Genomic DNA, 13380 nt, shown 5'->3' with positions numbered 1-13380 from the left:
TTGAATCTTTCACAATCCTAAAATAGATTGGAAAAGAAACCAAAAGGAAAACGTGTATGTAATTGGCATACCAAATTACAAAATGTAGATAAAATAGTGGCTAAAAGAATAATTGTAAATATAGAATGATACAGAATATACATAAAAAAAAAATCTATAATAACCATTAATCAATATTTTGGCAAACTAATAAAACTGCATATACAAAAGTAAATAAGTGATAAACTCAATCAATATCAAGATTAATCATTTATTTTCATTAATCTACGTGACTAATCTTTTCTTGGACATCTCCACAAGGTGGACACTCGCTTAGCACCCTCATCTTTCTCTACTTACCCAACGTATCCTTTTTCAAAAAATATAAAAAATTCCACAACTATTTGATTTGATATAAGTTGAAAAAAATCAACACGAAATCAAATTTCTTAACTTCAAAGATGAATCCTTGAAACTCAAGGACACAGTTTTGGACAACACCTAGAGATTAAGAGATCTTGTTTAAGTAATTACGCCATTTAAATATTTTGTCAAACGTTCTATTTAATTTTGACAATTTCCCTAAAAGGGAAATCCAACAAATATCTTGTGTCAAGGTTAAATAAAACACGTTAAAAAATTGTCTTATACTTTCGTCAGCCGCGAGTGAAAATATGCAAGAGAGCTTGAAGTCTTGTTCCTTCCTCCCACTTCTGATCTCTTCCTTTTGTTCCTCATCCAACTGCAGCTTTTTTTTTTTTTTTCGATTTCTTTCCTTTGATCATATTCTTCCTCTCGCTTTTTTGCTACTTTCTCTTGTTCTTCATTAGGCATAACAGCTTTTTCTTCGAGTTTTTCCTTTTAACTTCTTTCTCTCACTTCTCCCTCCTACCTCTCGCTTCTCACTTCTTCCTCTTTTCTCTTTTTTTATTTAATTGAATTCAAATCCAAAGGCACAACTTTGTATGCATGAAATTGGATTCTTGTTGACCATGATTATATACAAGTATATCCTATTACTTGTTTATTTAAATGAATTCACATGTCAAATCAGTGTTAAGAATTTTAAAGAATATGTATGTAGTTGAATGGTCGAACAAAAAAGCAAAGCAAAAATAAACAAAAATAGGGGTTTCTTAAAAAATACAACAAACCGAAAAAAAAAATTTTGAAAATGGAAAAAACTGATAGACTCACAATGTAACATACCAAAATTACCTTAGTATGTGAACACGCATTAAATCGGCCACATGCGCGCCATACACGATCTTGTAGATTTTGATACACGATCTCGGACATACCATGTCCTGGGATGAAAGAATTCTTCCCTTAGTGATTGTATCGTCTCGGGCCTTAGTGGCAACGATATGGCTCGGGATGAAAGAATATAATTTTGCCTTTATTTTATTCGATCTCAGGCATATATTGCCTAAGGTTGAAACTAGACTTGATCTGTCTTTAGTTATTCGATCTCGAGCCTTAATTGCACCAACATGGCTCGAGATTAATAAATCGCAAAGAAGATATAAATTGCAAAAGCATATATGGAATTTATGAAAAACTGATCAAATGTCATGGCCTTTTATTATTTTGTTATACGAGCAGTAAATACTTTGGGTTTTTGTTACAGTTATGAAAATTACTCCAAATTTAACAAATAAAAAAACTCATAAAATAAAGAATTATTTTTTAAAGCATTTCCTAGCAAGAGTTAAATAAAATGGAGATATATGTTTTTTTATGATCCTCCAAAGTCAGAGGAAATGACTGCAAAATTGTTGAAGAAATGTGGTGATATTTCATTGGTTGCTAAGATGGCAAGGGAAATTCAATTAAAAAAATCATGATACACAAAAAATAGGCACCAATTTGAAAAAGAAAAAAAAATGATGAAATTCAACGAGAAAAAATTATGAATCAAAAGTTTTGATTTCTCTTATGTTTCAGGGAAGCTTTCGTAAATGTAACAAAATACCAAACCATTTACGACCCGTGTAACAAAGCCCATAAAGTTAGCCATCTTTTTTAAATATTCTAGGTTTGCCCTTCCATTTTCTTCTCTTCCTTGCGATGAAATCGTTTTCCTCTTGTGATTTCTTTCATCTTCCTACTGCGATTTCTTTCATCGTCTTTCTTCTTTCCTCTTCTTTCTTTTTTGCTTCGATTTCTTTCCATCATCTTGTCGCCACGTACCCGAGACGACGCGGAGCGGCCGAGTCCTTAAGAAGGGTTTTATTTTAAAAACAAAAAGGGGAGTCGCCACCAATCTTTTTTACGGTGTGATTGGACACCGAAATAAAGTGAATCATTTTAAATAAAATAATACTAGTCTACGAAAAAATTAGAGTTGAGTTCGGGAGTCATTTGTGTACGAGGAAGGTGTTAACACCCCATAACACCCGTTTTAGAAAACGATGGCCAAATTTAATGTCTTGAATAAAATTCACTTTTTTTAAAAAAAAAGAACCATGTCTTATTTCATTGCTCACCACTCCAATATTTGGAGCAATGATGCCATAAAATAAGTGGGATTCACCCATTAGTTAGACTAGAGGAAAAATTTCTCACCTTAAGAGAATGAGAAATTATTACATTTTCTCAAATTCTATCATACGCTAGTCTTCGAATAAAGTTTTTTTTTAAAAAAAATATTGATTAAATTTGTTTTTTTTCTTGGAATCAAATCTCGGAGTCCTAAAGATATTGATCCCTCACCTCAAGAATCTAGAAATAACGGACTCCCAGAAATTTCTAGATTCCATCGTAGGATTTTTTTAGCGAAATCGATGTGGGTTATTACAAAAAAGGTTGATTAGGAAACCTTACGAAATATGTGTTTAATTTTGAGTTTTAAAATAAATAATTTTAAAGCAAAAAAAAAATTCCAAAGGGTTTAAAAATGGAGATTTAAGAAAAATTTCAAGATAATTAAGGCTAAAAATACTTTTAAAAAACTTCAAAAAATTCTTAATGAACATAAAATAGGAATTATTCATCATAAGTCAAATCAAATACACCAACAATAAATTAGGCAAATAACATGAGATATCAATGCATACATATATGTATTTAAAGTCATATACATAATAATTATTATTATGGTGGTAATGAGAATAAGTTAAAAGAAAAAAGAAAGGAAAGATACATAATAACGATAAATAAAATAAGAGAAAAAATGAAAAATAATTAAATAAAATAATAAATAAATAAATATGTAAAAAAGAAATTAAATAAATAAGTGAAGAAAAGAAGACATAGAGATGATAGTAAGTTAAAAAAAATTATGAAAGGAAATAATAATAATGATATAATAATAAAAATAACAAAAAAAATTTTAAAAAATCATAAATATAGAAGACTAAATAAATAAATAAACAAAAGTTATGCATATATAAAATTAAAAAGAAAATAAACAGAAGGTTAAGAAGAATATATATATATATATCATAATCATAATAATAATAATAAAATTATAAATAAAATTAAACTTTAATAAGAGAATAAATAAATAAATAAATAAAGAAAATAAAAGAAACAGAAGGTGACAGCAAGAAAAGAAAGAAAAAACAAAAAAATATAATAATAATAATAATAATAATAATAATATAAGATTTTTCTTATAACTTTTTCTTTTTTCTTTTTCTCTATTTTTTTAGAGGGAAGAAAAATGTTAAAAGACTTTTTTAGCATAACAATAAATAGGTAGAAAAAAAAAAGAAATTTTCTTTATACATTTTTTTTTTATTTTTCCTTATACATTTTTTTTTCTCTCTACATTTAAAAAGAGAAGAAAAAATAAGAATTCAATCCCGAAGAAAATTACTTGTTGTATGAGGTGCGGATCCTTGGGAATAAATCCTTACCTAATGCAACATTCAACTAAGTTTTTCCTCTATGGATTAAATTTAGGGCAAGAAAAAAAAGACAAGTAAATAGATAAAAATGAAAATAATGTTAAAAAAAAATAAAGCGAAAAGAAGTAATAACCCACCTTTTGTGAAGAAATATGTATCTTCAAAAAAATTTCTACAGAGATTTTCTAAGCAAAAAAATTGTTTTATCTCGTAGAAATTCTTTCTAATACCCTTTTTTTTCCTCCCTAGAGAATTTTTCTAAAACCAATTCTTTTCCCTTTTTTCCAAATGACAAAGGACCCTATTTATAGACCCGGGGTGTGCCACAAATTAGAAAAATTTAATAAGTATAAAATCAAATTAGATATTATGTAATTTTATTAATTTTCTTTTTTTCTAAAATAATAAAAATATGATATTGACAGATTTTGTCCAAAATAAATCTTTTGCTTTTTTCCTAAAGTGATAAAGATAAATCAAATATGGTATTAAAAGAATTTTGTATAAAATAAATTATTTTGCTTTTCCTAACATGATAAATTTAAAGAGATTTTGTATATAAATTAATTTGCTTTTTTTCCTAAAGTGATAAGTCAAAAATGATTTGAATTTTTTTTAAATAATAGATATTCTCATTAATGACTTTATTTTCCATTTTAATAAAAAGATTAAAAAAATATAAGATTTCATATTATTACAAAAAGATTTTACCTTTTTTCCTTTTTTAACAAAATAAATGAATAAAATATCTTTAACCATTGCTGCAATTAATATTTTAAAGAATAATAAAAAAAATATGGATAAAATTAGGTGGCTACACATCTTTCTTATTTTTCAATTATTTATTTATGTTATTTAATCTATTTTCCTTATTTTCCTCTTCTTTTTTCAATTTCTTTCCATCATCTTTTTACTTTTGCTCTTCTTTTTTTTTTTTTTTTGCTACGATTTCTTTCCATCGTCTTTCTTCTTTTCTTTTTTTTTTTTACGTCGTTTATATTTGGTTAACCAAATCTAAATAACTGTGTACAAAAAAATAGCAAAATCTAAAAGATCGTGTATAAAGAATCTTGGAAAAAAAAATCATTTAGATTGGGGTAGTCAAATGTAAACTACTAAACAATCATGTAAAAAAAATAAAAGATCGTGTAATCTTGAAAAAATTTATTTAGATTGGAATAGCCAAATGTAAACGATTGTTTAGAAAAGTAAACGATCGTGTAAAAAAAATGAAATCATTTGGATTGGAGTAGCCAAATGTAAACGATCATGTAAAAAAAGCAAACAATTATGTAAAAAACAAAATCATCATTTAGAGAAATCTATCCGATCGTGTACCAAAAGAATAAAAAAAAAACGTGTACCAAATTTTGAAAAAAAAAACATTTAGATTTAGGTCCCCAATTTTGTGAAGGTTGTCTTTATGGCAAACAATTAAGAAAGAGTTTTCTACAAGAATCATCTTTGAGAGCAAGGAGACCGCTGGAGTTAGTTCACATGGATCTTTGTGGACCTATCAAACCAACTTCTTTCGATAAGAATAATTATTTCTTATTATTTATTGATGATTTCAGTCAAAAAAAAAAAAACTCAAGGAGAAATCAGAAGTATTTTGCATGTTCAAGAGATTTAAAGCTCTTGTTGAAAAATAAATTGGTTATTACATTAAAGCTTTGAGATCAGACAGGAGAGGTGAATTCACTTTAAATGGATTCAAAACTTTTTGCGCAGAAAATGGAATCCGTCAACCTATTACAGTTCCATTTACTCCTCAACAAAATGGTGTAGTTGAGAGGAAGAACCGAACAATACTTAACATGGCTCGAAGCATGTTGAAGAGCAAGAAATTGCCAAAATAATTTTAGACACAAGTTGTTGAGTGTGCAGTGTACTTGTCAAATCGTTCCCCTACTTGAAGCTTATGGAATAAAACTCCTCAACAAGCATAGACAAGAAGAAAACCATCCATTGCTCATTTGAGAGTATTCGGATGCATGGCTTATGCGCATATACCTAATCAAAAGCGTAGTAAGCTTGATGATAAAAGTGAGAAATATGTTTTTGTTAGCTATAATGCAAGCTCAAAAGGCTACAAGTTTTATAATCTTGTTACAAAGAAGGCAATTGTAAGTAGAGATGTTGTGTTTGATGAAGAAGCATCATAGAATTGGAATGACGAACCAGAAGACTACAAATTTGTTCTTTTCTTGACGATCATGATGAGCCTAGTGACATTGCTTCTTCATCAACACCACCAACATCGCCAATCACTACATAACAAAGCACATCTTCATCTTCTGCAAGTTTAAGTGGAGGGTCTCGTGGCATGAGAAGCTTACGAGACATATGTGATGAAACTGAAGAGTTAAGTCAAAGTTTTAATAACCTTACTCTTTTTTGTCTATTTGGTAACAGTGAACCTTTGAATTTTAAAGAAGCTTCACAAAATGACAAATGGAAGATTGCTATGAATGAAGAGAAAAAAGCCATAAAAAAGAATGATACGTAGGAATTTTCTACTCTTCCAAATGGAAAAAAAAGCAGTAGGTGTGAAATGGGTATTTAAGATAAAAAGAAATGAAAAAGGAGAAGTGGAGAGATACAAAGCAAGATTAGTTGCAAAAGGGTATTCTCAAAGAAAAGGCATTGATTATGATGAAGTATTTGCTCTCATTGCTCATTTCGAAACCATAAGGTTGTTAATTACTCTTGTTACTCAAAATAATTGGAAGATCTTTCAGATGGATGTCAAATCGGCATTTTTGAATGAATATCTAGAAGAAGAAGTCTACTTAGAACAATTTCCTGGTTATTCTGTGAAAGGCCAAGATGATAAAGTTCTAAAATTGAATAAGGCATTATATGGATTGAAACAAGCACCAAGAATGTGGAATAGCATAATCAACAAATATTTCCTTGATAATGGGTATTTGAGGTGTCCTTATGAACATTCTCTTTATATTAAGGTTAATGGTCATTGAGATATTTTGGTGGTTTGTTTGTACGTGGATGACTTAATTTTTATAGAAAATTGTGCAAGTATGTTTGAAGATCACAAGAAGGCGATGACCCAAGAATTTGAAATGACAGATATAGAGCTTATGTCATATTATCTTGGCATTGAAGTGAAGCAGTCAGAGGAAGGGATTTTCGTCTCTCAAGAATGATATATATACTAGAGAAATTTTAAAGAAGTTCAATATGATCAATTCTAAGCCTGTCACAATTCCAATTGAAACTGGGACCAAACTGTCCAAACATAAAGAAGAAGATGATGTTGATCCTTCATATTTCAAAAGTTTGGTTGGGAGTTTGAGATATTTGACTTGCACACGACCAGATATTCTTTTCAATGTTGGATTGGTGAGTCATTTATGAAATCTCCTACAATTACTCATTTGAAAGTGACAAAGAGAATTCTTCGTTACCTTAAAGGTATGCTTGACTATGGGTTGTTTTATTCTTCATCTAAAGAATTCAAGCTTGAAGGCTATTGAGATAGTGACTGGGCTGGAGATATTAATGATTGAAAGAGCACTAGTGGATATGTTTTCTTCATTGATAATACTGCATTTACTTGGAGTTCTAAGAAGCAACCTATTGTGACATTATCCACTTATGAGGCAGAATACGTTGGTGCAGCTTCATATGTTTGTCATGCAGTTTGGTTAAGAAATTTGTTAAAAATAGTTGGAATTTTTGCAAGATGATCCAACTGTGATCCATGTAGACAATAAGTCAACAATTGCTTTAGCAAAGAATCCTATGTTCCATGATTGTAGCAAACACATTGATACAAGATTTCACTTCATCAGAGATTGCATTTCAAGTAACAAGGTTCAAGTTGAATATGTGAAGACTGAAGATCAAATTGCAGATATTTTCACGAAGCCACTCAAAGTTAATGTGTTTAACAACTTAAGAACTTTGCTTGGAGTTTTTCAAACAAAAAAAATGTTTAAAGGAGGATGTTGAAACTTAAACATGTTTTATGAATTAGTTATATGTGCATTAATTTATGAGAGTTAAGAAATTAAAGGATGTTAGAGTTAATTTAGTTATTTAAGTTTAGGATTTAATTGTGATATGAGTTATTCTCGTGACAATCCTATAAATAGAATTTAAATATTGTAATCTAAATCATTCAAGTGTGAGTTGAATACACATAAAAATTCTTCCAATAAGTTTTTGTTTCCTCTCAAATATTCTATTTGGTGATTATTTATTTGGGGTGTTCATCACACGCTTCCAACTTTGTGAACATTCTTAGTCTCTATCACAATTGTTGTTCATTTCTTTTCTTTTCTTTTTTTTCTTTGAAAATGAACAAGGGGAAAAAGGAGAAAATATTTAACAGAATGGGGAGAAGAAAGGGAAATGGAGGAAGAAGGGAGAGAAGAAAATTAAAATGAAAAGTAAAAAGAGTAGGCAACGAGTGAATGTGAATGTGCGTTATGAACAGAAAGAAAGAAGTTTGAAGATGATATCCTTAATTTCAAGTTTGAAGGTCATATACCCTTCTAATCGATTACATGAGGAAATTGTCTGGTAAGTGTATTCCAAAGATATAAGCCCGCCGTTCACTGAATTTTTTTTGAAACGTTGAGCTGAGGACGTCATCAACCCCACAGGTGTGCCATAAGGATGGGTCAACACTTGTAATAACAAAATGGCTACATCTTCGTAAACTTTCAAGGGGAGAACAACATATAATCCAACGTTGTGCCGTAAACCATGCATTTACATTTTGAGCTTCTATAACATCCAAATTTACAAAGGTTATGTAATAATACCTTTTGGAGGATATTCGTCGCTTACTGGGGTTCGCATATCCTGAAAATATACGGGATTTTCTTCCTTGGAGCAAGTAAAATCTTGAAGAATCATTTAAACATTGTCCCCAATTGCTGTTATCTTTCCTTTTAAATTTGTTGCGTAGAGAATTTGCGAGTGCAGTTTTTCCCATGCCTTCCATTCCGCTTATCACTGTATAACCACTATATGTTACATGCAATGGGAAAATCATAGGTTGTATGTTGGAATCGGTTATTACTATTGGATCATAACTTCCTGCATGCAACACTGCTTTGCAATTTGACAAGTAGGAGAGTTCATCAAATAAACGTTTGACAAGAATATCCTCAATATCCCTGTACCATTAAAACAGCATAACCATATCATACACACATCTCCCTTTTTGGAGTCTATCATAGATTCACTCCAAAAAAACCAACAAAAAGAAAAAGTACAAAGTAAAAGTGAACTTACAGATTTTGCAATTTCTCCGGTTGATAAAAATCACCATAATTTACCACTGGCCACTTGACATCTGTTTGTGTCCCATTGAACTCTTCAGTGACATGGACACCATAGCTTCTTATACTCAGATTAACCTCATCATCAACTTCAAACAGAACCACAACTTTATTCCAATCCTGCGCATCCAAGGAGCCCCATGCCAGAGAAGTTGTTACTAACCACATGTACTCTGATTTTGATGGAAGAAATGGTCTTGAAAATGAACAGTGGAATCTATTGCAGATGAATATATTGCATGAAATTCTTCTAGATGAATCTCCATTCACTTTGAAACTAACACATGCAGCCAAAGTTCTTTCCATGTCTGAATAGTGACGAAAGCTAGCACTCACCAAATTTGATGTAGTCTTATAGCTGAACCATTTTGGAATCTCAACGCCCATTAATAAGAACTCTCTTGAAATCTCACCCAATGTGAGGTCCTAAACTGAATAAAAATTCATATGCATAAAATTGTTTACAACAGATCAGAATAAATAATTGAATTGAAAGAGACAGAACCTGTTTTTGTGATATTATATCCACAATGTTATCTGGACTTTTAGTCAACAATTCACAGCCATAGGCATCCAAATTCTGTATATTTTGAGGAAGGTTTGGAATTTCTTGAAGAGACCTGCAATTCCTTAATTCAAGATCCAACAAGGACATTAACAAAGAAATTGTTTTGGGAAGGGAGATGAGGCTTGTGCAATTGCCAAGGTTTAATCGAGGGAGCTCGGTAAGATATCCAATTGATGAAGGTAAATCTTTTATTGCAGTAAAACTCAAATCCAGAAACCTTAAAGATTTCATGTTTTCATCAATTATTGGGAAACTTTCAAGCTTACTACACCAGGAAAGATCTAAATGCTTCAGAGACTTTAACCGGAGGATGCTTGGAAGCTTTACAAGGTTAGTGCATTTCCTAGAGACCAAAGTTTGAAGCCTATCCAATGATCCAATAGACTCATGAATCCCTCTTAAATTTGTGCATTTTTCGACATTCAAACTGTTAAGGTTTGATGCGGAGGACAAGTCTGGAACTTCCTCAAGTTTTTGACAGGAATAAAGAGTCAAAGTGTTGAGAGACGTTAACATGAAGCAGCTTGTTGGAAGCGTTTTAAGAGTGGAACAAAAGTCAAGATATAGGGAAATGAGCTTATGAAGAGAAAAAACAGAGTTATGTATTGTTCTCAAATTTGTGCATCGACTGAGATGCAAAATTTCGAGGTTTAATGCAGAGGAAAAGTCTGGAATTTTCTCAAGTTTTGTGCAACCAGAGAGATCCAAATGTTTAAGAGACCATAACTTGAAACAACTTGTCGGAAGTTTTTTAATCATACAGCAACCACTAAGGCACAGGAGAGTAAGCTTCACAAGACAAAAAATGGACCTATGAATTGTTCTTAAATTTGTGCAATCCCTTAAGTACAATTTTTCAAGGTTCGATGCCGCAGAGAAATCGGGAATTTTCTTCAATGACGTAGAATAGCTAAGATTAACATGCTTCAACCATTCACCAACCTATAATAACCATCAATCAATCAGTCTATAAGATAAACTAATAATACACCATATATAAAAGCAAATCAGTGATGGAAATCCAGATCAAGATTAATAGTCTATTTACATTAGTTTTCGAAATTGTAATGAGTTGCAAAAAGATCTACAATATTTTTCTAAATTTGCAAATACAGCCAAAAAAAAATTCTAATTTTCATATTTTTGCTATGAAGTGAAAATGTTTTGTCCATTCTGTCCGTTTCTAATTTTACTGAAAGACAATAGGAAGAAACTTCTGATAAAAATACACCCAAGTCGTACAAATATAAGTTACCTTAAGTCTGTTCCCAAAGTCTTTGATGAAGCTATGTTGCAAATCTAGTCCAACAAGATTTTTCACAATGAAGTGCGAAGGCAAAGATGGTTGAGAAAATCCATGCCACTCAATCCACTTTAAGCTTTCGGGAAGGTACTTTATCTTTGCACAAAATCTTGCATTTCGAACGATAAGCAATCTCAAATTTTTCAGGTTTCTAAAAGCTTGTGGATCTACAATTAGCCTTGTGGGATTATGGAACTCCAATTTTATGGCTTTAATTGCACTTGTTCCCTACAAAGTTACACGTTTAGTGATTAACGGGGTGTTGAGTCTTGAAAATAATTAAACTAAAGATAATTTAGATAAGAATTACTCACTGAATTGCTACTAAACACCTCCAAAACGTCTTTCTCCAACCATAATCTACTCCTTTTTCCAAGCTCAAGAGATTCACCACAAACTATTTTATGACCCATCTGTTTTATTAAATCATGCATTTGCACTTGGTCATTTTCAATCGTAATAAGTGAAAGATCCATGAGTACTATAATTCCAAAATCTAGATTTACATGGCATGCACTCAACGTATCCTTAACGTACTCAACTTTCTCTCCCACAAGTAAACAAGAAATATCAAGAAAGATATCCTTTACTTTGTCTTCGAGCCCATCAAAACTTAATTGAAGAATATCTTTGATATCTTTGTTCAAAGAGTTTTCAAATTCATCTAAAATACTACACCATTCTACTTGATCTCTGTTACAAAGGAAAGAACCCAAAACAACGAGAGCCAAAGGATGACCTTTACAATAACTTGTAACACGTTCTGAAAGGTCGAAATAATTACTTGATGGATGATTTTTCTTGAAAGCATGCCAACTAAAAAGCTCAATAGCTTTGTCTTCATTCAATCCTAGAATATTGTGTATTTCATCAAAACCATGACTAGAAAGTAAATGTTTATTCCTTGTCGTCACAATGATTTTACTACCTTGACAAAACCAATCGCGCTCACCAACCAATGCTTCTAATTGATCACGATGATCCACATCGTCAAGAACTATAAGAACTTTCTTTGAACACAGTCTACTCCTTATGATGTTAATTCCTTTATCACAATTGACAACCTTCAAATCCTCCTTTAAGATCTCATTGAGTAAGGTTTTCTGTAGTTGAATGAGCCCATGCTTTGAAGCTTCTCGTCTAACATCTAGTAGAAAGCAGGATCCTTCAAATTGGGTAGCAATTTTATTGTACAAAGCCTTAGCCAAAGTGGTCTTACCAATGCCTCCAATGCCATACATCCCCACCATGTTAACACCCTCGAACCCAATATGAGAGACCAACTCCTCAATTTTCCTTAGTCGAGAATTAACTCCAACTGGATGTTTGGCTACATGTAGTAATTGCATTGGATTTACTATAGACAATACTCGTTTAACAATTTCTTGGATAAGTTCAGCCTCATCCTTGCTGTTGTAAAGTAACATCATAAAAATGAAAATCGAAAATAGTAGCTGATAAATTTAAACTTCACTTGGACAATGAGTCTTGGAAGATTAAAAAAAAAAATACCTATTTGCTAGATCCCAACCAGACAAACCAGCAGCAAAAGTCAAAGCTTCCTTCCATGGTTGAATCTTGTTGGTCAATAACTTATTAGCTTCATGTTTGGCCAATGCTTCCCCAAACCAATCGGTTTGTTTTCGAACTTCAGACGGATCCACCTTGTAGAACACCGGCAAAACTGCTTGTCCTTTGGATTTCTTACACTCAATTATTTTCACCAGTTCATCCAAACACCAAGTTGAAGATGCATAATCTTTTGAGAAAATAACGAGGGAAAGTCTAGATCGCTCTATAGATTTAAGAAGAGACTCAGAAATTTGCTCACCCCTTTTGAGTTTGTCGTCTATGAAAACATTGACTTCTTTTAGACGCAAGGCCATATGAAGATGACTGATGAAATTGGAGCGAGTATCCTCTCCTCTAAAACTAAAAAACACATCATAATCATAATTGCAGTTAGGATCAGAAAAAGATGATCCAACTCGAACAACAGAAGAACCCATGCTCCCACAAAAACAAAACGCAGAGAAAAGGAAAATAATAATAATCTGTGACAGTAACAAAGCAATGCTTTTGAAGTTTTCTTTTCTGTATTATCTTACATGTGCTTCCTAATTAATCAAAGTCGTTGGTTAAATTTAGAAGTCAATGTTCACTCTTTTTTTTATGTACTTTTTTTCTTTTGATGTGACTCCCTAAAAAATCTTCAATTTTCAAATTTATTATTTATAAATTAAAATTGATATTTTTGTGTATTCAACCGACTTGTCACAGAAGACAAATTTCTCTATCCTAAATTATCAATTCAAGGAGTTAGATGCCACAAATATTTTTCTTTAAATAACATCATACTTA

At 31.2% G+C, this 13380-nt stretch overlaps 1 protein-coding gene across 3 annotated transcripts; it reads right to left on the bottom strand.

The window, feature by feature from the left end:
• Positions 1 to 8269: 8269 nt before the first annotated feature.
• Positions 8270 to 13133, bottom strand: LOC103494963 (disease resistance protein RPV1-like). Of its 3 annotated transcripts, XM_051084714.1 has the most exons (7): positions 12532 to 13126; positions 11334 to 12429; positions 10972 to 11247; positions 9654 to 10658; positions 9485 to 9574; positions 9102 to 9268; positions 8270 to 8983 (listed from the first exon to the last, which is right to left on the bottom strand). In XM_051084714.1, the coding sequence occupies exons 1-7, from the start codon at positions 13026 to 13028 to the stop codon at positions 8362 to 8364; spliced, it is 3753 nt and encodes a 1250-aa protein (XP_050940671.1). In that variant the 5' UTR covers positions 13029 to 13126; the 3' UTR covers positions 8270 to 8361. The 3 variants fall into 3 exon arrangements, with proteins under 3 accessions (XP_050940671.1, XP_008454579.1, XP_050940672.1); XM_008456357.3 differs by having other exon boundaries at positions 9102 to 9574; XM_051084715.1 differs by lacking the exon at positions 8270 to 8983 and having other exon boundaries at positions 9165 to 9321; positions 12532 to 13133.
• Between the last annotated feature and the right edge of the window lie 247 nt (positions 13134 to 13380).

This window comes from Cucumis melo, chromosome 5, assembly GCF_025177605.1.
Source record: "Cucumis melo cultivar AY chromosome 5, USDA_Cmelo_AY_1.0, whole genome shotgun sequence".
Classification (NCBI taxonomy): Eukaryota; Viridiplantae; Streptophyta; class Magnoliopsida; order Cucurbitales; family Cucurbitaceae; genus Cucumis; species Cucumis melo.
This window is presented reverse-complemented; position numbering and strand designations above follow the sequence as displayed.